General features: G+C 46.3%; 1 protein-coding gene across 15 annotated transcripts in view; it reads left to right on the top strand.

Annotated features, from left to right (window-relative positions):
• HMBOX1 (homeobox containing 1) overlaps positions 1 to 16942 on the top strand; it is a 165671-nt gene that overhangs the window by 136661 nt on the left and 12068 nt on the right. For 3 of the 15 annotated variants that reach the window (XM_061625818.1, XM_061625817.1, XM_061625823.1), the window contains 4 exons: positions 4883 to 4965; positions 7750 to 7845; positions 13027 to 13121; positions 13392 to 13493. In XM_061625818.1, the coding sequence (XP_061481802.1) occupies positions 4883 to 4965; positions 7750 to 7845; positions 13027 to 13121; positions 13392 to 13493 (376 nt within the window). Of the gene's footprint in view, positions 1 to 4882; positions 4966 to 7749; positions 7846 to 8096; positions 8137 to 13026; positions 13122 to 13391; positions 13494 to 13901; positions 14177 to 16942 lie in introns of those variants that run through there. The other 12 variants (XM_061625822.1, XM_061625830.1, XM_061625832.1 and 9 more) reach the window with 12 other exon arrangements.

Raw genomic sequence — 16942 nt, 5'->3', positions numbered from 1 at the left:
AGAAACTTACCTGGTTTAACCTCAAATTTAAAAGAGGGGCTCCTGCAGATACCATCTTATCAGGAGGTCCGTTCCACAGTGTGGCGGCACCTGCCCTGTGGAATTCCCTCCCCTTAAATATTAGACAGGCCTGTTATCTTTTTGGCCCCTTTTGAAGACTTTCCTCTTTCAACAAGCCTTTTAAGTTGAGACCTATCCCAGTCTATGTTGGAATTGCTTTTTAATATGTTTAAAAAAAAAAAAAAACCAATATGTTTTTAACCCTTTTTAAAAGATGTTTTAAAAGCTTTTTTAAAAGAATGTTTTTAAAGTTGTTTTGTTTGGGTGTATTTTAGGTCTGTTTTTATGATGTTTTGATGTGCTTTTAGCGCTTTTGTTTGCCGCCCTGGGCTCCTGCTGGGAGGAACGGCAGGGTATAAATCAAACAGTAAATAAATAAATAAATAAATAGAAAGGAAATGGAAGCATACAGGTTCTACATGGATGCAAGATCAGTGGAGACGTGTCACCCTGAATGTAGGGTACAGCTTAGTTTAACTGAAATAAATGAAGCTTCCCATGGAGGCAAAATCATCCAGAGACAAAAGATTACTTGCTCCAAGACCACAGCCTGAGATGTATTTTCCTGTTGCTCTGTTGGCATTGTCCCTGATGGTGCAGATTTCTCCGAGACAGCAATATTTCCCAACTGCATTGTTGAAATGAAACCACTTCAAGGATATTTCAATCTCTCTGCAACCGTGTGCAGTCTTGTCCTGCACACGCATTTTCCTCACTTTTCATTTTAATCCTTTGCTGTCGTCCTGTACAAAAGAGATCATTTGATTCCCTCCCTGATCAGCCATCGGGCGTGCTGATGGGTGCATATTCGCTAGAAAACACAATTGCATCTGGGAAAGGTTTATCCCTGGGCCTTTGTGATTATTCACTTCATTCTTCATTTCCTGTGGACTCCCCCCCCCCATTTTTGCCCTTGCTGTTTCAAAGCATTCTGAACTGAGTGTCATCTAATGGTCATGGAAAAGATTGGAATTGGGGACTATTATCTTTCACCTTCCTGTAGCCTGTATGCGCCTCTCCCTCTCTGCCTGCAATTCACAGAATTGTTGTGATGTCTTGATGGGTGTGGGGGTAGTATTTATTTATTTAAAAGCATTTATGCTTTAAGTTGGACTCCTGCACTGAGTAGGGGGTTGGACTCAGTGGCCTTATAGGCCCCTTCCTACTATTCTATGATTCTATACATCGCTTAATATTTCAAAAATCTCTAAGCAGTGTACAGTCTAAAAACCAGCAAAACAGGAGTACTGCTACTGATAGAATGCTGACAAACAGTACAATTTCTGTGAGAGATGTGAAAGGTCAGCCGGTTGAGAAAAGCTTCGCAACGGGGTAAGCACATAGAGGTTGTAAGCTAATGTCAGAATGAGGGGCGGAGGCAGTCCTTCTAGCACTCTCTTGACTGTGTCATCCTACGCCTGTGTTTATCCATAAGTTCATTCCATCCCATTTATCATTGTTTTTAAAAAATATACCACATTTAAATACCTCTTTCTGAGCGTATTTTCTGGTCCTAGCTCACATTTCAAATGATGTTTTGATTCATTTTTCTCTTGAGCGGAGAACTGTGTCAAAACATTCTGAGGAGAGCGAAATCCCACAGAGAGCTGCATTTCAAGCTGCCCGTTAGTCCAGGAGGTTATGGGCTGGGTCACTTTCTACCAACATTCGCAAAGATTGAATTTTTAACACATCCCAAGGCGCTAGGCAGGCAGGAGGGTAAAGTGCGGTGAAGCTGAGCGACATGAAGGGCCAGTTTGACAGGTGGGCTGAAGGAAAGGGGTGGGGGCAGAGCTGGTGTAAGGCTGAGGTGCAGGCACCTGCGTGGAAGATGAATGAGCAGGGAAGGCAGAGCTTGGAAAAGTTACTTTTTTGAACTACAACTCCCATCAGCCCAATCCAGTGGCCATGCTGGATGAGGCTGATGGGAGTTGTAGTTCAAAAAAAGTAACTTTTCCAAGCTGTGAGGGAAGGTATGGATTAGAGCAGCTGCTACCAAACCTGGCACCCTCCAGATGGTTGGGACCGCAACTCCCATCAGCCCCTGGACGGCACCGTTGTTTTGCACTACAGTTGCGCTGGCGGGCTGATGGGAGTTGTAGTCCCAAGCACCTGGAGGAGTGCCAGGCTGGCAAAGGCTGGATTAGAGGAACAGAAAAAGAAGCAGTCGGAGGGAACCTGTCTCAGGGCCAAGGGGGAAGAGGGGATGCATCCGGTGAAAACCCAGAGGAGCCTGGAGGAGCCTGAGCAGAGACGGCAGGCAGACCAAAGGAAGACCGCATGGGGTGGGACTGAATTTCACACGCCGTCGTGGATGTTAATGTAGTACCCACCCTTCCTGCTGATGTCCCAGGGCAGGTTACAACAGCTTGAAATACATCCTTACAAGCACAAACATCACAAAAATAGGGTAGCTCCTAAAAATATACATCTCAGGTGTCAAAGGCAAAGAGCATTTGTTGAAAGCTGTGTAGTGAAGGTACCAGGTGCACCTCCGCGGGGAAGGGAGTTCCACAGCTTAGGGGCCACCACAGAGAATGCTCTCTCTGGGGCCACCCCCTGAGCATCTGAGGGTGGCGGGACTAGCAAGAGGGCCCCTCTGCTGATCTTAACACCTGAGAGGGTCTGCAGGGGAGGAAGTGGTCTCTCAGATGTTGACTTTGAACTGCCTCGTCCAGACTTTTCTGGTGAGGGGGCCTCGCGGTGCCAGGGAATCGTAGTGCAACTGCCAGAGTGCAGAATATAAGCATTTATATATATTTAAAGCTATTGAATTATATATGTACTTTATAAAGGAGCTTGTCAGTTATCTCAGAGCCTTTGCACTCCTTGGCCTGGGACACTGGAAGGCGAGAGCATACTTAAGTCTTTGTGAGCAATTGGGTGGCACGTGGCCTCCTTTGATCTCCACCTGTGAAAGGGCGAGGGGCTTGCTTATTCGTTTCTTTTTAAATCAAAACATGAAAATTCAGGAAGGGCTCTGGAATATTCCTAAAGGGAATACCTCGGCACAGTCATTAACCAAAAGGGAGACAATAGTCAAGAAATCAGAAGAAGGCTAGGACTGGGTAGGGCAGCTGTGAGAGAACTAGAAAAGGTCCTCAAATGCAAAGATGTATCACTGAACACCAAAGTCAGGATCATTCAGACCAGGGTATTCTCGATCTCTATGTATGGATGTGAATGTGGCCTGTGAGAGAGCCCCTTGGGCTTTTTTATTGGAGCCTCAAACAAAGTCGAATAAGCATCTTCTAAGCATAGGGGCTGCCCCAAAAATGACTCATCTCTTCCTATCCAATAAACCCTATCTGTAGAGAGAGAGCCACTTTCCAACATGTTGGTAAATCCCAGCATGTAGCTGTTCGAGCAGGAGAAGGTTTGATTCTCAGGCGCTGAGTCTAGGTCTAGCCCCGCATATTGAGGGTCCCCTACTGATCTCCCCAGGGATCTTTTCTAAATGTATGACCACGATGATGCCTGTTGAAGTTAACAACTTTGCTAGGCTTTAAAAGGATGCTACAAAGGTGTTGTGGAATTGAGCAAAAGAGACTAGAAGAAGGATACAGACAAACTGGAACAGGTTCAGAGGAGGGCAACAAGGATGATCAGGAGACTGGAAACAAAGCCCTGTGAGGAGAGACTGAAAGAACTGGGCATGTTTAGCCTGGAGAAGAGAAGACAGAGGGGAGATATGATAGCACTCTTCAAGTACATGAAAGGTTGTCACATAGAGGAGGGCCAGGATCTCTTCTCGATCATCCCAGAGTGCAGGACATGGAATAATGGGCTCAAGTTGCAGGAAGCCAGATTTCAACTGGACATCAGGAAAAACTTCCTGTTAGAGCCATACGACAATGGAACCAATGACCTAGAGAGGCAGTGGGCTCTCCGACACTGGAGGCCTTCAAGAGGCAGCTGGACAGGCATCTGTCGGGAATGCTTTGATTTGGATTCCTGCATTGAGCAGGGGGTTGGACTGGATGTCCTTGTAGGCCCCTTCCAACTCTTCTATTCTATGATCCTATGAGGGAAGGATGGGGATAATTCTTTTTGTCCATGCTATTAAGCTTTTTGAAAGTCCTTGTTGTACTGCTTCAGTGAGTACCTCTATGATTTGCCACCCTGGGTCGTGCTGGGAGGAAGGGCGGAATATAAGTCAAATAATAAATTAAAATAAAGTGAAAAAAGTGGATAAGAGAAAAATCCACTCATTAGAAATGTGGTGGTGAAGGAGAGCTTTGTAGATACCATGGACTGCGAAAAAGACAAATCATTGGGTGTTAGAACAAATTAAACCAGAACCGTCACTAGAAGCTAAAATGATGAAACTGAGGTTATTGTACTTTGGACACATAATGAGAAGACCTGAGTCACTAGAAAAGATAATAATGCTGGAGAAAAAAGAAGGGAGTAGAAAAAGAGGAAGGCCAAACAAGAGATGGATTGATTCCATAAAGGAAGCCACAGACCTCACCTTACAAGATCTGAACAGGGTGGTTCATGACAGATGCTCTTGGAGGTCGCTGATTCATAGGGTCACCATAAGTCGTAGTTGACTTGAAGGCACATAACAACAACAAAACATTAGAAGATTGGGCAGCAATCTGTCTGCACTGAGCCTGTATAAAACTCATATGCACATCCCTCTCCTCTGATGAACATAGCAAGCAAATCAACATCTCACAGGTTCAAGGGTGGTGATTTCTTCCCCCCCATACTGAAAGTTTCTCAAAAGTCTGTGTTCTTTTGTTATTTTAGGGGTGAGGGAGAAGGGGGCTTTTGGATTTCTAAAAAACAATATGTCCTTTTCTTGTCTTTGCAGCTACTTCAATGAGAATCAGTATCCTGATGAGGCCAAGAGGGAAGAAATTGCAAATGCCTGCAACGCGGTGATTCAGAAGCCAGGTAGGGAAGGAGAGAGAGAGAGAGAAAGCTTACTCAGAAGAAACCATATAGGGGCTTGCCCCATTTATTTAATAACTTATGGCTGCCCAGTTATCCATCAGCTGCATTATCCTTGCATGGTTTATCTGGGGTGTGTGTGTCTAGAAGCAAGTGAGTTGTACCAATCCATAGTGGCAGTCCAAAGATGGCTGTAGAAGCCTAGGTTTGTATCCAACAAAGTGTTTGTGCTCCCACTAGCACAATGGACCTTCCCCTCCTTCTCCTTCCCCTTTCCCTTCCCCTGCAGCCCCCCAATCTGCTCTGGGTTTTCCCCTAACCGTCTGTCACAGAATGGGGGGGAAGAGGGGGGAAGTTCCACTGGATGAGTGAAAGTTGTTGCAAGTGCACAGTAACTTCACTGGATGCCACCCCTCATTTTTATTCTGAAAAATGACTTAGTGGCATTTTGAGATTCACGTTTCCCTCCCTTCCCAGTGGCCTCTTCTGTTGGGCAATGAAAGGGGTGAAGGAGAGAGCTGTGGGGGGAAATTCTCTTAAATAAGGACTGTGAAGCTTTCAGGGCAAGGAATATTTCCTGAAAAACCGTGCAAGGGAGGTGATCGGATTTAGTTACATGCTGACATCGCTGAAGGTGAACTGAATGTCTTATAAATGAGGGAAAGGCTTTCTGAATAAGTGCAGCAGTTCATCCCCATTTGAAGTCCACGCTGAAAACTTAGAAAAGTGTCTTTGTGTCTGAAAACTATTTATTTATTATTCCTCCAATGAGCTCAATGTGGTGCACAGAGTTCTCCCCTCCCTGTTTTATCCCCACAACAACCCTGTCAGTTAGGTTAGGGTGAGAGACAGTGACTGGCCCATGATCTCCCAGTGAGCTTCATGGCTGAATCGGGATTGAACTCTAGCCTCCCAAATCATAATCCAACACCGTAACCATGACAACACACAAGCGGTAAAAAAAAAAAAAAGAAGCTCACAAAACTTGCTCCCTTTTAAGCAGGTCCCCAAGCAAAGCTAAACTACAACTGCAACTTTGAATATGTTTCCTCTTCTTTTTTATATTATTTAAATATCATCATCATCTCCCTGGTGGGCAACTTCTTCAGCACTGAGTTGTTGTTGTTGTTATATGCCTTCAAGTCGACCACGACTTATGGTGACCCTATGAATCAGTGACCTCCAATAGCATCTGTCGTGAACCACCCTGCTCAGATCTTGTATGTTCAGGTCTGTGGCTTCCTTTACGGAGTCGATCCATCTCGTGTTTGGCCTTCCTCTTTTTCTACTCCCTTCTGTTTTTCCCACCATTATTGATTCACTAGAAAAGACCATAATGCTGGGAAAAACAGAAGGGAGTAGAAAAAGAGGAAGGCCAAACAAGAGATGGATTGATTCCACAAAGGACACCACAGACCTGAACTTTCAAGCTCTGAACAGGGTGGTTCATGAGAGATGCTCTTGGAGGTCACTGATTCAAAAGGTCACCATAAGTCATGATCGACTTTGAAGCACATAACAGCAACAACAAACAAGCAGAACCTGCACTCTCCTCTCTTGTGGCTTCCAGCAACTGATGGTCAGAAGCATGTTGCCTCCAACACTGGAGGCAGAACACAGCTGGTGTGGCTAGTAGCCATTGATAGCCTCATTCTCCATGAATTTGTCCACCCCTCTTTTATTGCCGCCCAAGCCGATGGCCATCGCTGCCTCCTGTGGGAGCAACTTCCATAGTTTATGCTCTGTATGAAAGGAGGACTTTTTTTTGTCTGTCCTGAATCTTCCCACACTCAGCTTCATGGGATGTCCATGAACTTTAGTGTTACGAGAGAGGGGGAGACGCTGTTCTCTGTTCAGTTTCTCCATGCATTGCATAGTTTTATACACTTTGATCATGTCGCCTTTTGCTTGCCTTTCCTGTAAGCTAAAAAAGCCCTAAAAGTTGTAACATTTCCTCACAGGGAAGTTTGTGTTGCCCATTATGTTGTCTCGAGCCATTGTCCTGACTTCTCACGACTGCGTCCCATGCTAAGACCTCCTTGTTTTGTCCAGTAGAACTGAAGCAAGACCTGCAACAAAATGTTGCAGTCTTCTCACCTCCTGATAGGATTGCTTCTGTTCAGGGTTCCTGCCAACCTCTCCCTTCAAGCAGGATCTTCCATTCCCCCAAGTACTCCTTTTCCATTTTTTTTTCCCAACTGACACTCGGCTAGGCCGCAGCTCAAAGCATTTGCTTTGCATGCAGAAAGCCACAGGTTCCATCCCTGGCATCTCCAGTTGGGGCTGGGAAGAGGCTCCCTGCCTGAAAACCTTTGAGAGCTGCTGCCAGTCAGTGTAGACAGTACTGAGCTAGATGGACCAATGGATCTACTTCAGTCTAAGGCAGTTTCCTGTGTTCAAATGTTCAACGTCCTGTTACTACTGATCATCCTCAGTTCTCAAGGGACTTGCTGGTATTTTTTTTCCTCCCTTGGTATTTTTTTTTTAATTGTATTTCTGCAAATCATGGGGTCGTCTCTTGTTTGCTACCGGCCTCATTTTGGCTCCAGCCTCTCGGCACTCATCACCTAGGTTTGCCGTTAGAAGGACAAGGGGAACCATTTAAGAAACTGAGTCACCGCCTATCTGTAAAGCTCTTCCTTGGGTTGAGTAGGCTAGCTGTGATGGAATTTTGGGAATGTGTGTGTGTGTGTCATCACCGCCACATGAGTACGGACACCCCACACCCTCCATCCTCAGACCCTGTGCGGTGCAAAATATATGTTGACACGGTTGTTTCTTATGCAGGAAAGAAGCTGTCAGACTTGGAGCGGGTTACCTCTCTCAAAGTGTACAACTGGTTTGCAAACCGAAGGAAGGAGATCAAGAGGCGAGCCAACATCGGTAATGTATCCAAAAAGCCCTGAAGAGAGCTACTCAGGAGAGGTGGAATGTGAATGACTCTCTTTAATGGGAAAATGGAGGGTCATGATGGCATTTTAAAAAGCAGAATCCAGAGGGCTCCATCAAAAGAGACTCTTGCCCCCCCTACCGCCCTCCTTGAACATGCACAGACTGATGTACAGATGTTAACAAAGTGATTTTGTTTGTGTGTGTATGTATATGTATTTAATTCCTGCCCTAATCCATCTTAGGTCAAGGGCTTTCAAACTGTGGGCTTCAGGAAATCTTGGGGTAAGTTCAGGTTGCTGTCCCTCCTATGAAAAGTTCAGTAAAGTCAAGCAAGATTCTCTGCCCGATTCTCTGGTTTTCCCCCTGCAATCCAGATGGGAGGGCTTAATATTATTTATTTATTCATTTATATTTATATCCAAAAGACCCCAGGGTGGCAAGCATGTCACTGAAACAGAACAAATAAAACTCTTAAAAAACAGTTAAAAGCAACCTAAAAGTGATCATCTGCTCTCAAAATGAATAATTTTAGGGTGCCCAGAAACAGCGTCTTTCAGGCCTGGGTCATCAGGGATGTTTTAAAATTTCTCTTAAGAGTTAATAATAAGGGAGACCGGTGCCATTCAGTAGGGAGGGCAATCCAGAGACGGGGAGCCACCACCAAGAATGCCTTGTCACAGGTCACTGCCAACTGGCGGGAGACATGTGAAACAAGGAACTCCCCATTCACTCAAGGCAGCAGTGATGCCTAAGAGGTCTCCTCAGTGCTGCATAGGAATATGCAGCTCCTGCATAGGGGCAGGAAAGTTACTGTGGAACACATTCCCTGCAGATGGACTCTTTTGGAACCCATTGCCTTATTTGCTACGGGCGCGTTCGGCTGTGACATTGTGATGCTTTGCTGGCGAGAACAGAGGTGGTTCTCATTCCCTTTGGGTCTTCTGCGTTAGTTGTTCCTTCTCGTCCCTTTCCCACCTTTCCACTGTGTTTGCTCCAGATTGTAAAAAAGCAAAACCGAGCAGTCTGCTGGAACAAGATGAAATGCTTTTAAATGCTTTCCTCCGAGGCCTCTGTTGGCATTCTGGGTTTTTTATGTATCATCATCATGGCTAGAATTTATACAGCTTCAGACATTTAAAAAATGTTTTGTTCAAAAGAGAAATCTTAAGTGTACCCATCGTTCGTGTAAAATACAGAATGGGACACAGCGAATAGCCTGGTTTGCACGTAACGGTAATACAAACCATGGCTTAGCATGAACTAGCAAATGTGTGGGTTTTGGGAGATCGTTTTGCTGATGCTCTGCACTGGAGCTTGGTTCAGCGCCTTGTCTGAATGTGGGCTCTTGGTTTAACTCTCTCTAGACAAATCACAAGCTCTAACCAAGGTTAGTCCTACGGTTTACAGCTTGTGGTCTGAAGAGCAGCAAAGGGGCCAAAATTCCCTCTCTGGGGAACCCTAACCCTATGCTCATTTGTGCTAAGCTGTGGTTTGGCGCAGTGTTATGCATGAATGAGGTCTGTTTAAACTGTTCATGCTATTAATTAGAGAAATTAATTTGTATATGCTTGAGTTTGCTCCAAAATGGATATCTATTCCATAGAATAAGCTTTCCACTATTGTGTAAGGCTTTCCCTTCTATAGTATCAAGCTTTTCCTCGATGGATATTTTCTCTGAATATTGTTATATTCCAGCTTTGTCATGGAATCCTAGATTGTTTGGGTTGGAAAGGTCTGTGGAGGACATCTAGTCCACCCCATGCAGGATGTGCAACTGTGGCATCCTTTACAGAGGTCTGTCTACCCTCTGTTTAATACCTCCAGCAAAAGAGATCCTTCCACCTCTTGAGGCAGCCTGTTTCATGGTCAAAGAGCTCTTAGCATTCATATGCTTCCCTGCAATTTGTCCCCGTTGGTGCCAGCCCTGCTCTTTAGAACAGCAAAGACCAAGCCCAGTCTGTTTTCTGCATGGCAGCCCTACAGATATTTGAAGACAGATGTGTTGGGGATATCTTTCTCCTGCAAAAATGCAACAAATAGGTTGTGGCTGTTATTAAATTAGAAGTGAGCTCAGAGTATCATTCCCCTCAAAATATCTCATTTTCTCTGTTTTGTTATTGCAGACAATCACCTAGAGACAGCGGCAGCTAGTGACTCTCTGTCAGTGGAGCAGTGGAATCCATTCTGAGTTTTAGCCCAAACTCTGGAGCGGATTCTACTGCCCCACTGACATGGAGCTGCCAGCTAGCCACAACTGGCTAGTAATTATTTCCCAAAATACCTGAGTTTTTGAACAATAATATTGCTTCTTATTAGTGTACCTATTTGGTGCTATGGAGGACAGATGAGCCAATGGGCTGCATTCCTTTGTGGACAACCTTCCGGGGGCCACATTCTAAATATGGGTGGGGCCAGATGCGAAAGTGCCCTGGAGGAATAGACTCTTACCTTTGTCAGTTTCAGCCAGCGTTCTACACACTCCATCCAAGCAAGCAAGAGGCCACCATCATGTCCCAGTCAGGCATATATAGCAACACGGGAAGCTGCATTATACCGAGTCAGACTGCTGGCCCATCTAGCTCAGTATTGTCCACACTGACTGGCAGTGGCTCTCCAGGGCTTCAAGCAGTGGCCTCTCCCAGCACTACCTGGAGATGTCAGTGTGGATTGAACTTGGGCTGTCCTGCATGCAAAGCAGATGCGCGGCCACCAAACTTCAGCCCTTCCCGCAAGGGCAAAGAGGCGTGCGCAGAGCAGGGCTAGTGAATGGTGTGTTGCCTTTGCAGAGTCCCGAGGGGGCCAAACAGAGCGCCTTAGAGGGCCACGTTCAGCCCCCGCTGCTGTAGAACAAACATAATCTCAGTAGTCCCTCCAGATGTGTGGAAGTCTTCTCTCTACTCTTGCCTGTTGAGAAAGGAGTGAAGGAAGGGCCCCTATGTTTAAATGCAACACCCTTTGAAGGCTTCTCTGTCTGCGCAGAAGGGCACCCAGACTTGGAGAACCATCTCTGCAGGGAAAGGCGAAAGTGTTTGGGTCTTCCTAAATTTAGAAAAAAAGTGAGGACTAAGGGGGTGGGAAAGGATGGAGATTCCTAAACCTGTGAGAGTTTTGCCTTTCCCCTTAACAATACTAGATTTCAGGATAGTCCAATGAAATGCTAGAGATTCAGGAGTGAGCAAAGAAAAACACTTCTGCGCACAACAGACAATTAAGTTATGGAACTCCTGGCCTCATGATGCAATGATGGCCACCGGTTTAGGCGACTTCAGAATAGGAGGAGACCAATTATTGGGCAGAGGAGAGGCCCATCTGTGGATATTGGTCATAGCCTAACATTTCAGTGTGGGAGCTCCCTGTTCAGGATTCCACCCACTTCATTCGCCACCCACCAGAGTCACATGCATTCTGTGGCCACTGTGTATTCTCATTCCCCATAAGGGATCCATATCCTTTAGGTATTTTCCCCCTAAGGATTTTTTAAAAATGTATAATTCTGCAATTCTTGGTATTCCATCAAGCCTGTTGATCCCTCTTATGGATGGTGCCATTTTGGCTACATAAGGAATGTCACTCACATCCTGAACGTTGGGAATTGAAGGAATGATGAGAGATGAAATGGAACCTCTTAAGTTCAGAGGCAGTTACCAGTGGCTGGGGCATTCTTGGAAACATCCGATTGGCCACTGGACTAGGTGGGCCTTTCATCTAATCTAGGAAAGATCTTACTGTGTTCTTATGCTTCCTTAGGGTGAGATAGCAGGACTGCTAAGCTGCAGGAGTTATCTGAGCACACATATCTTCTGCTAAAGAGAGGGACAGAGGAAGCTGTCTTAAATGGAGTCAGACCATTGGTCCATCTGGCTCAGTATTGTCTACGCTGACTGGCAGGGTTTCAGGCAGGAGTCTCTCCCAGCCCTACCTGGAGACGTTGAGGACTGAGCCTGGGACCTTCTACATGCAAGGCAGTTGCTCTACTGCTGAGCTATGGCCTTTTCCTCACAGAGGAACTGGCAAGTCTTGTTTAATTTGCTTGAGCAGTTGCTTGGGATGCCAACAGTTGTCAGGACACCAATGAAGTAGCACGTGACCCGAGAGGCTGTCCTTCAAGATGCCTTGTAATGCCACAGAAGATAATTGGGAGGGGGGAAAGCAACTCATGCCACTGTGAAGGTGTGATCCGAGCTGCACCCCAGAATCCTATTGTTGCAAAGGATTCTGGGCAGGCTTCTCAGATTGCACAGCAAAAATGTGGGTTGGGACAGCCCCAAAACTCAGAGCAGGTCTTGAAATTTCACCTGGGCTATAAAGTGGTTGCAGCACCTGAACAGAGGCCCCAGCTAAGAACTGTTTTTTTGCTTTTTTGCTTTTGAAAAAATGCCATTTGTCCTCCTCCAACCAAATTAATATTTCCTTTCCTACCAGTACAACAAATGCACATAAAAAGGGTATTGCACCACATTGAAATGAAGACGAAAATGGGATCCCCTGCATGGTGTGTCTTTATTGTAAGAACCATCAAGCCACATGAAAAATAAATAAATCCAGGAATATTCAGAATCATACAAAGAGAATGAAAAAAAAGTATGAGTGTTGGCTTTTACAAATTAAGTCTAGTTTTTCACCCTTTCGGATGAAGGGCCTTCTAGGTTTGAAGCCTGCTGGGTAGGAAGTGCAGTGTGTGTGTGCACACACTTCCACCGTAGTGTAGAAAAAAGTGTGGGTGCGTTATTTGGCTTCCTGATAAATGCTGCTTTCGTTTGAAAGGAAAGTTTTTAGCCGTTATGATTGCAAAGGTCTCAGAAGCCAGAGAGGTGGCTGCGCAAGATTCCTAGCTGTCGTCAGGGTCCTGGACTTCAGAGTCCTGTGCAAGCAGATCGCCCCTCCATGTGCACTAGCAACAAATTATTCAAAAATTGGGGCTCTGAAGATGTGCATGATAAATCTGGGGAATAAGCAAACTTGCCTAGTCCCTTGTTTTGCAGAATTCAGTTTGTCTTGGTGCAGAACTTTAACTTATTTTTTTTAGCGTGGAGTACACACAGCTCTGGTTATCTCTTTGTGGTTCTTACAAGAAACAACGCGCCCCGTTTGTGAGGGTTCCCATTCTTCATCTCAATCCTTATCAGTAACCCTGCGACAGATAATTCAGGGATCCATTTGCTTTTTTCGAAGAAGCAGCAATCCTGGAGAGTCATGGGATAGATGTACAAAGCCCGGGAGGCCACTCCAACAGTGACGACGTAGACGGGAATGATTATTCGGAACAGGTAAGTATCTTCAGCCAAGCCAGGTTGCCCCCCCCCCGGCACCCCCAAGACGGAGAGTCTCTCCTGCAGGCCGCTGATCCTCACTCGGGGATTGGGGAAAGAAAGTTTGTGTGGGAGGTGGACCTTGGCTTTCCTCAGCCCCCTGGAATAATTTGGCTATTTTACATACTGACCTGTAATGGGGGAAGGCAGAAAAGCACAGCTGTCCCCACCCCCCGCACCCCTCACTGGATCAGCCTTCACCTACATGGATTTATTGTCATACAACAGGACCCTTGGCAAGTACGCAATGGGGAGGAGGAGGGACGATGTACAGAGGCAGGCAGAGAAGCTGAGAAATTAGAAGAAGACAGGAGGATCTGCTCAAAACAAGCAAGTTAACCCTCTGTTCCCACAAGTTTGAACAATGCAGGGGCATGACTTAACTCTCCAAATTTTGCACCACCATGCATAGTAACCCTGTGTTCTGTTGACCGCCATGTGCCCTCGTAACCAGAGCTGTGTGTATCCTACGAGAATCCATCCTTGTAGTATTATTGCTTTTTTTAAAAAACAACAAAAGACAAATCTTTCTAGTCCTCATTGTTTTGGAGGGAGGGAGAAGTTTGGAAACAGGTGTGGGCAGTCTTCAGTAAAGTTTAAGAAACCAGAGGGAGGTGTGCGTGCTTAAGTTTCAGGCTGTTCTTCACCGGACAGGCCGTTTCAGAATGGGGGCACGGTGCAGGTGCCCCTCTCCCCTTTGATTTAATTGAGTAATACCGCTCTCTTGTTTTCTTCTAGCAACTGCCCTCCCTGCCCTCTCTTTCCATTGGCTACGCAGCCTTGATCTCTGTTCTACCTCCATCCCTCCACTCCTTGCCAAAGAATTACAAATTCTTCTGAAAGCGCGAAGCTTGGAAGCGAAATCAGTAATGATGGAATCCAAATAAAGTCATTCAGATTTGCATAACGTTCAGAATGTGTCCTTGAACACGTAGACTTTTGAACTGCACTTTTGACGTGGACCACACAGCCCTGCTTATAGCACAGAAATATACAGGTTTCCTTTCCTTTCCTTCCCCCCCCCTCTTCCTCCTCCCAGTGCAACGAATGCAAAGATGCATGCTCCTATTCCCCAGGAATGAATGCATTTATTGTGACAGTTTGATCTGTAACGAGAGGTTCCCTCTTCATTGTGTTCTGTGGGGTGGCCAAATAATATGCACACCCCAGCTTGACTTGACTACGGCAGGCATGTAGGCCTGACCTGAGCTGGTGCCGCCTCTTTGCCCCATGTTTGTATACTATGATGCCCAGCTGCGTTCTAACAGTTGGCTTTGTGTTCTTTCTCACTGCATCAACAATGCTGAACCTCAGAGCCAGGCTACGCTTGCCTTGCGAGAGCAGGCCCACCTTGCAAGAATCTTCCTGTTGAGAATTCTGAACCTTTCTCACCACCACCTGTTCTGACTAAAACCCAGACCAGATTCACTGCCTGCTGACATTGCAGCCACCAGCTTTCCCTGATCACATGCAGACACATGGAAGGTCCATTACCTTTCCACTTTCCCTCATTTCCCCCACCTAAAACTCAAGACACCCCCTCCCAGAGACATATGAACGTGCCCAACATGTCGAGAGCTTATTCAGAGGCCAATCTTGGACTCCCCTTGCCATCAGCAGTTGGGCGGGTGCTGACCCAGGTAGGGTCTTTTTGGTGATGGCACCCTACCATTGGCATGCACTCCTGAGGGAGACTCACCTAATGCCAACCTTATTGCCTTTTTTTTTGCCAACCGATGAAGACTTTATTATTTCTCCCAGCTACTTAGATGCACGTTTTAACAACTCCTCCCCACCCCTTAGGAATATAGGAAGCTATCTTCTACTGAGTGAGAAGTTTGACCCATCAAACTCAGTCTTGTTTACCCCACCCTTGCCCTCCAGATGTTTTGGATGCTAGCTCCCATCACCCTCGACCAGCATAGCCCTGGGTCAGGGAAGATGGGGAGTTGGCCACATCCGGAGGGCCTCAGGTTGGGAGGGCTGGTCTGGGCTGACTGTCACCGGCTCTCCAGGTTTGCAGGCACAGTTGTCCCCCGGCTCTATCTGGAGATGCCATTGGGGATTGAACCCAGGACATCCTGCATGCAAAGCAGGCGCTCTACCACTGAACTATGACCCTTCCCTACTCTTGCTTGGCCTTGGCCAGGGTAATCCATACCCTGGCAACCTCCTGATGGGGTTTGTTGGCTGCTTGGGGAAACCTTCAGGGGTTGAAATGTGATGCAAGTATATGAAGCAAAGTAAACTGATTACCTGCTCCTGCCCCTCCCAACTACTGGGAAACATTATTTGCCAAGGGGAGAGATTTAAAAGGGGGGGGAGGGCAAGCAAGGGCAGCGCCTTCACCACGTGCACGACGGCAATCCCTTTCTGGCTTTCTCTGCCTGTCGCTGAGGGAGCCTTCACAATTCTCAACGTGCGCAGCTCCAGGGATGTGGAACTTCTTCACATGGCAGATATAAAGTACAGCTCAGGTGTGGGGGACTTTTGGCCCTCCAGATGTTGTTGAACTACACCTCCCATTATCCCTGGCCATTGGCCATGCTGGCTGGGGCTGAAGGGGATGGTAGATCAGCAGCCTCTGGAGGGCCAAAGGTTCCTGACACCTGGTATAGCTTGTCTCTCTCACTGGGGTGGCTAGGCTGGTGGGCCTTTTTGCGGGGACCGATGTACGTGAGGTCTTCGAGTGGAGGCGGGATAGCTGCCTACTGCAAATTGTCTTGCTCCGCATTTCCTCCCCTGCACAGGAGGTTGGACTAGATTGCCTACAAAGCCAGCTCTGTGCCTTCAGTCTAACCATGACCTGTCCGTAGCCGAAACTGTGGCGCGCTTTGGTGAAGGGGGCTGCCAGATTGTGTTGCCGCGCATGCCGTTTAGTAGATAGTTCCTTCTTGGGATCACCACGAGCTGCCCGGGGCTTTGCCATATTTCAGATCGCCCACTGACTCCCACCTTTCCATTGCTGTGGGAACGGGCCACGAGTAGGATAGGGAAATGAAAGGTTTTTGCCATGTGGCTCTAATTGAGGGTGGGCAGCTTCAGGCTTGTGGGTCCTTTTGTAGGGGGTGCCCCCAAGACGATGGAGTAATGTAAGAGCTTTGTTCTGTTATGTAGGTAACCCTGAGCACTTTTAACTGAAAAAGGTTATTCAGAGGTTTAACAAACAAAACAAGCTAAGAAATTTCTGGACTGGGGGAATGGTTTTTCTTCTAAATTCTTGTTCTCTTCCCTGAGCCTTTTGGGGATATATGTGTATGTGTGGGACAGCTCTAAATATCTGAATACAGCTGACTAATTTATGGTGGGCTTCCCTCTCTGCTCAAATTGTAGTTGAGCAGCTGGTCAACCAAATCAGGTTCATTCCCAAAAGAAGATGAAAATCTGAAAACCTCTGCACACACACACACGCTTTAAAAAAAAAACCTTTATTTGTGTGCAGGTCAAAAATACACTTTGTTGGGTGTATTTTACCAAATATTCTATTTTGATTTCTCACACCCCAACTCATCACAGGATCTAATACAAAGGGCAATCAAAGAGTGATAGAATTTTTTATCGCAGAGCCCCTTTCCAGTTTTGTGATTTTTATTACTGTGGAACCCTGACTTCCTGTTTCAGAGGAAGGGCGATACAGAAATGAGAGAATAAATAGGTAAACACAACCCTGAGCATATGCTGAAGTGTTCCAGATTTCCACTTAGCATTTTGTCCTGTGCTTTGTTTAAGGGACGTTTAGGGTCGTTAACAGTTTGATCTTGATCAATGTGCATGTTCCA

The sequence above is a fragment of the Rhineura floridana genome, chromosome 4 (genome assembly GCF_030035675.1).
Source record: "Rhineura floridana isolate rRhiFlo1 chromosome 4, rRhiFlo1.hap2, whole genome shotgun sequence".
NCBI classification, from domain to species: Eukaryota; Metazoa; Chordata; class Lepidosauria; order Squamata; family Rhineuridae; genus Rhineura; species Rhineura floridana.
Note: the sequence above shows the minus strand (reverse complement) of the source record. Positions and strands in the feature narration are given on the sequence as shown.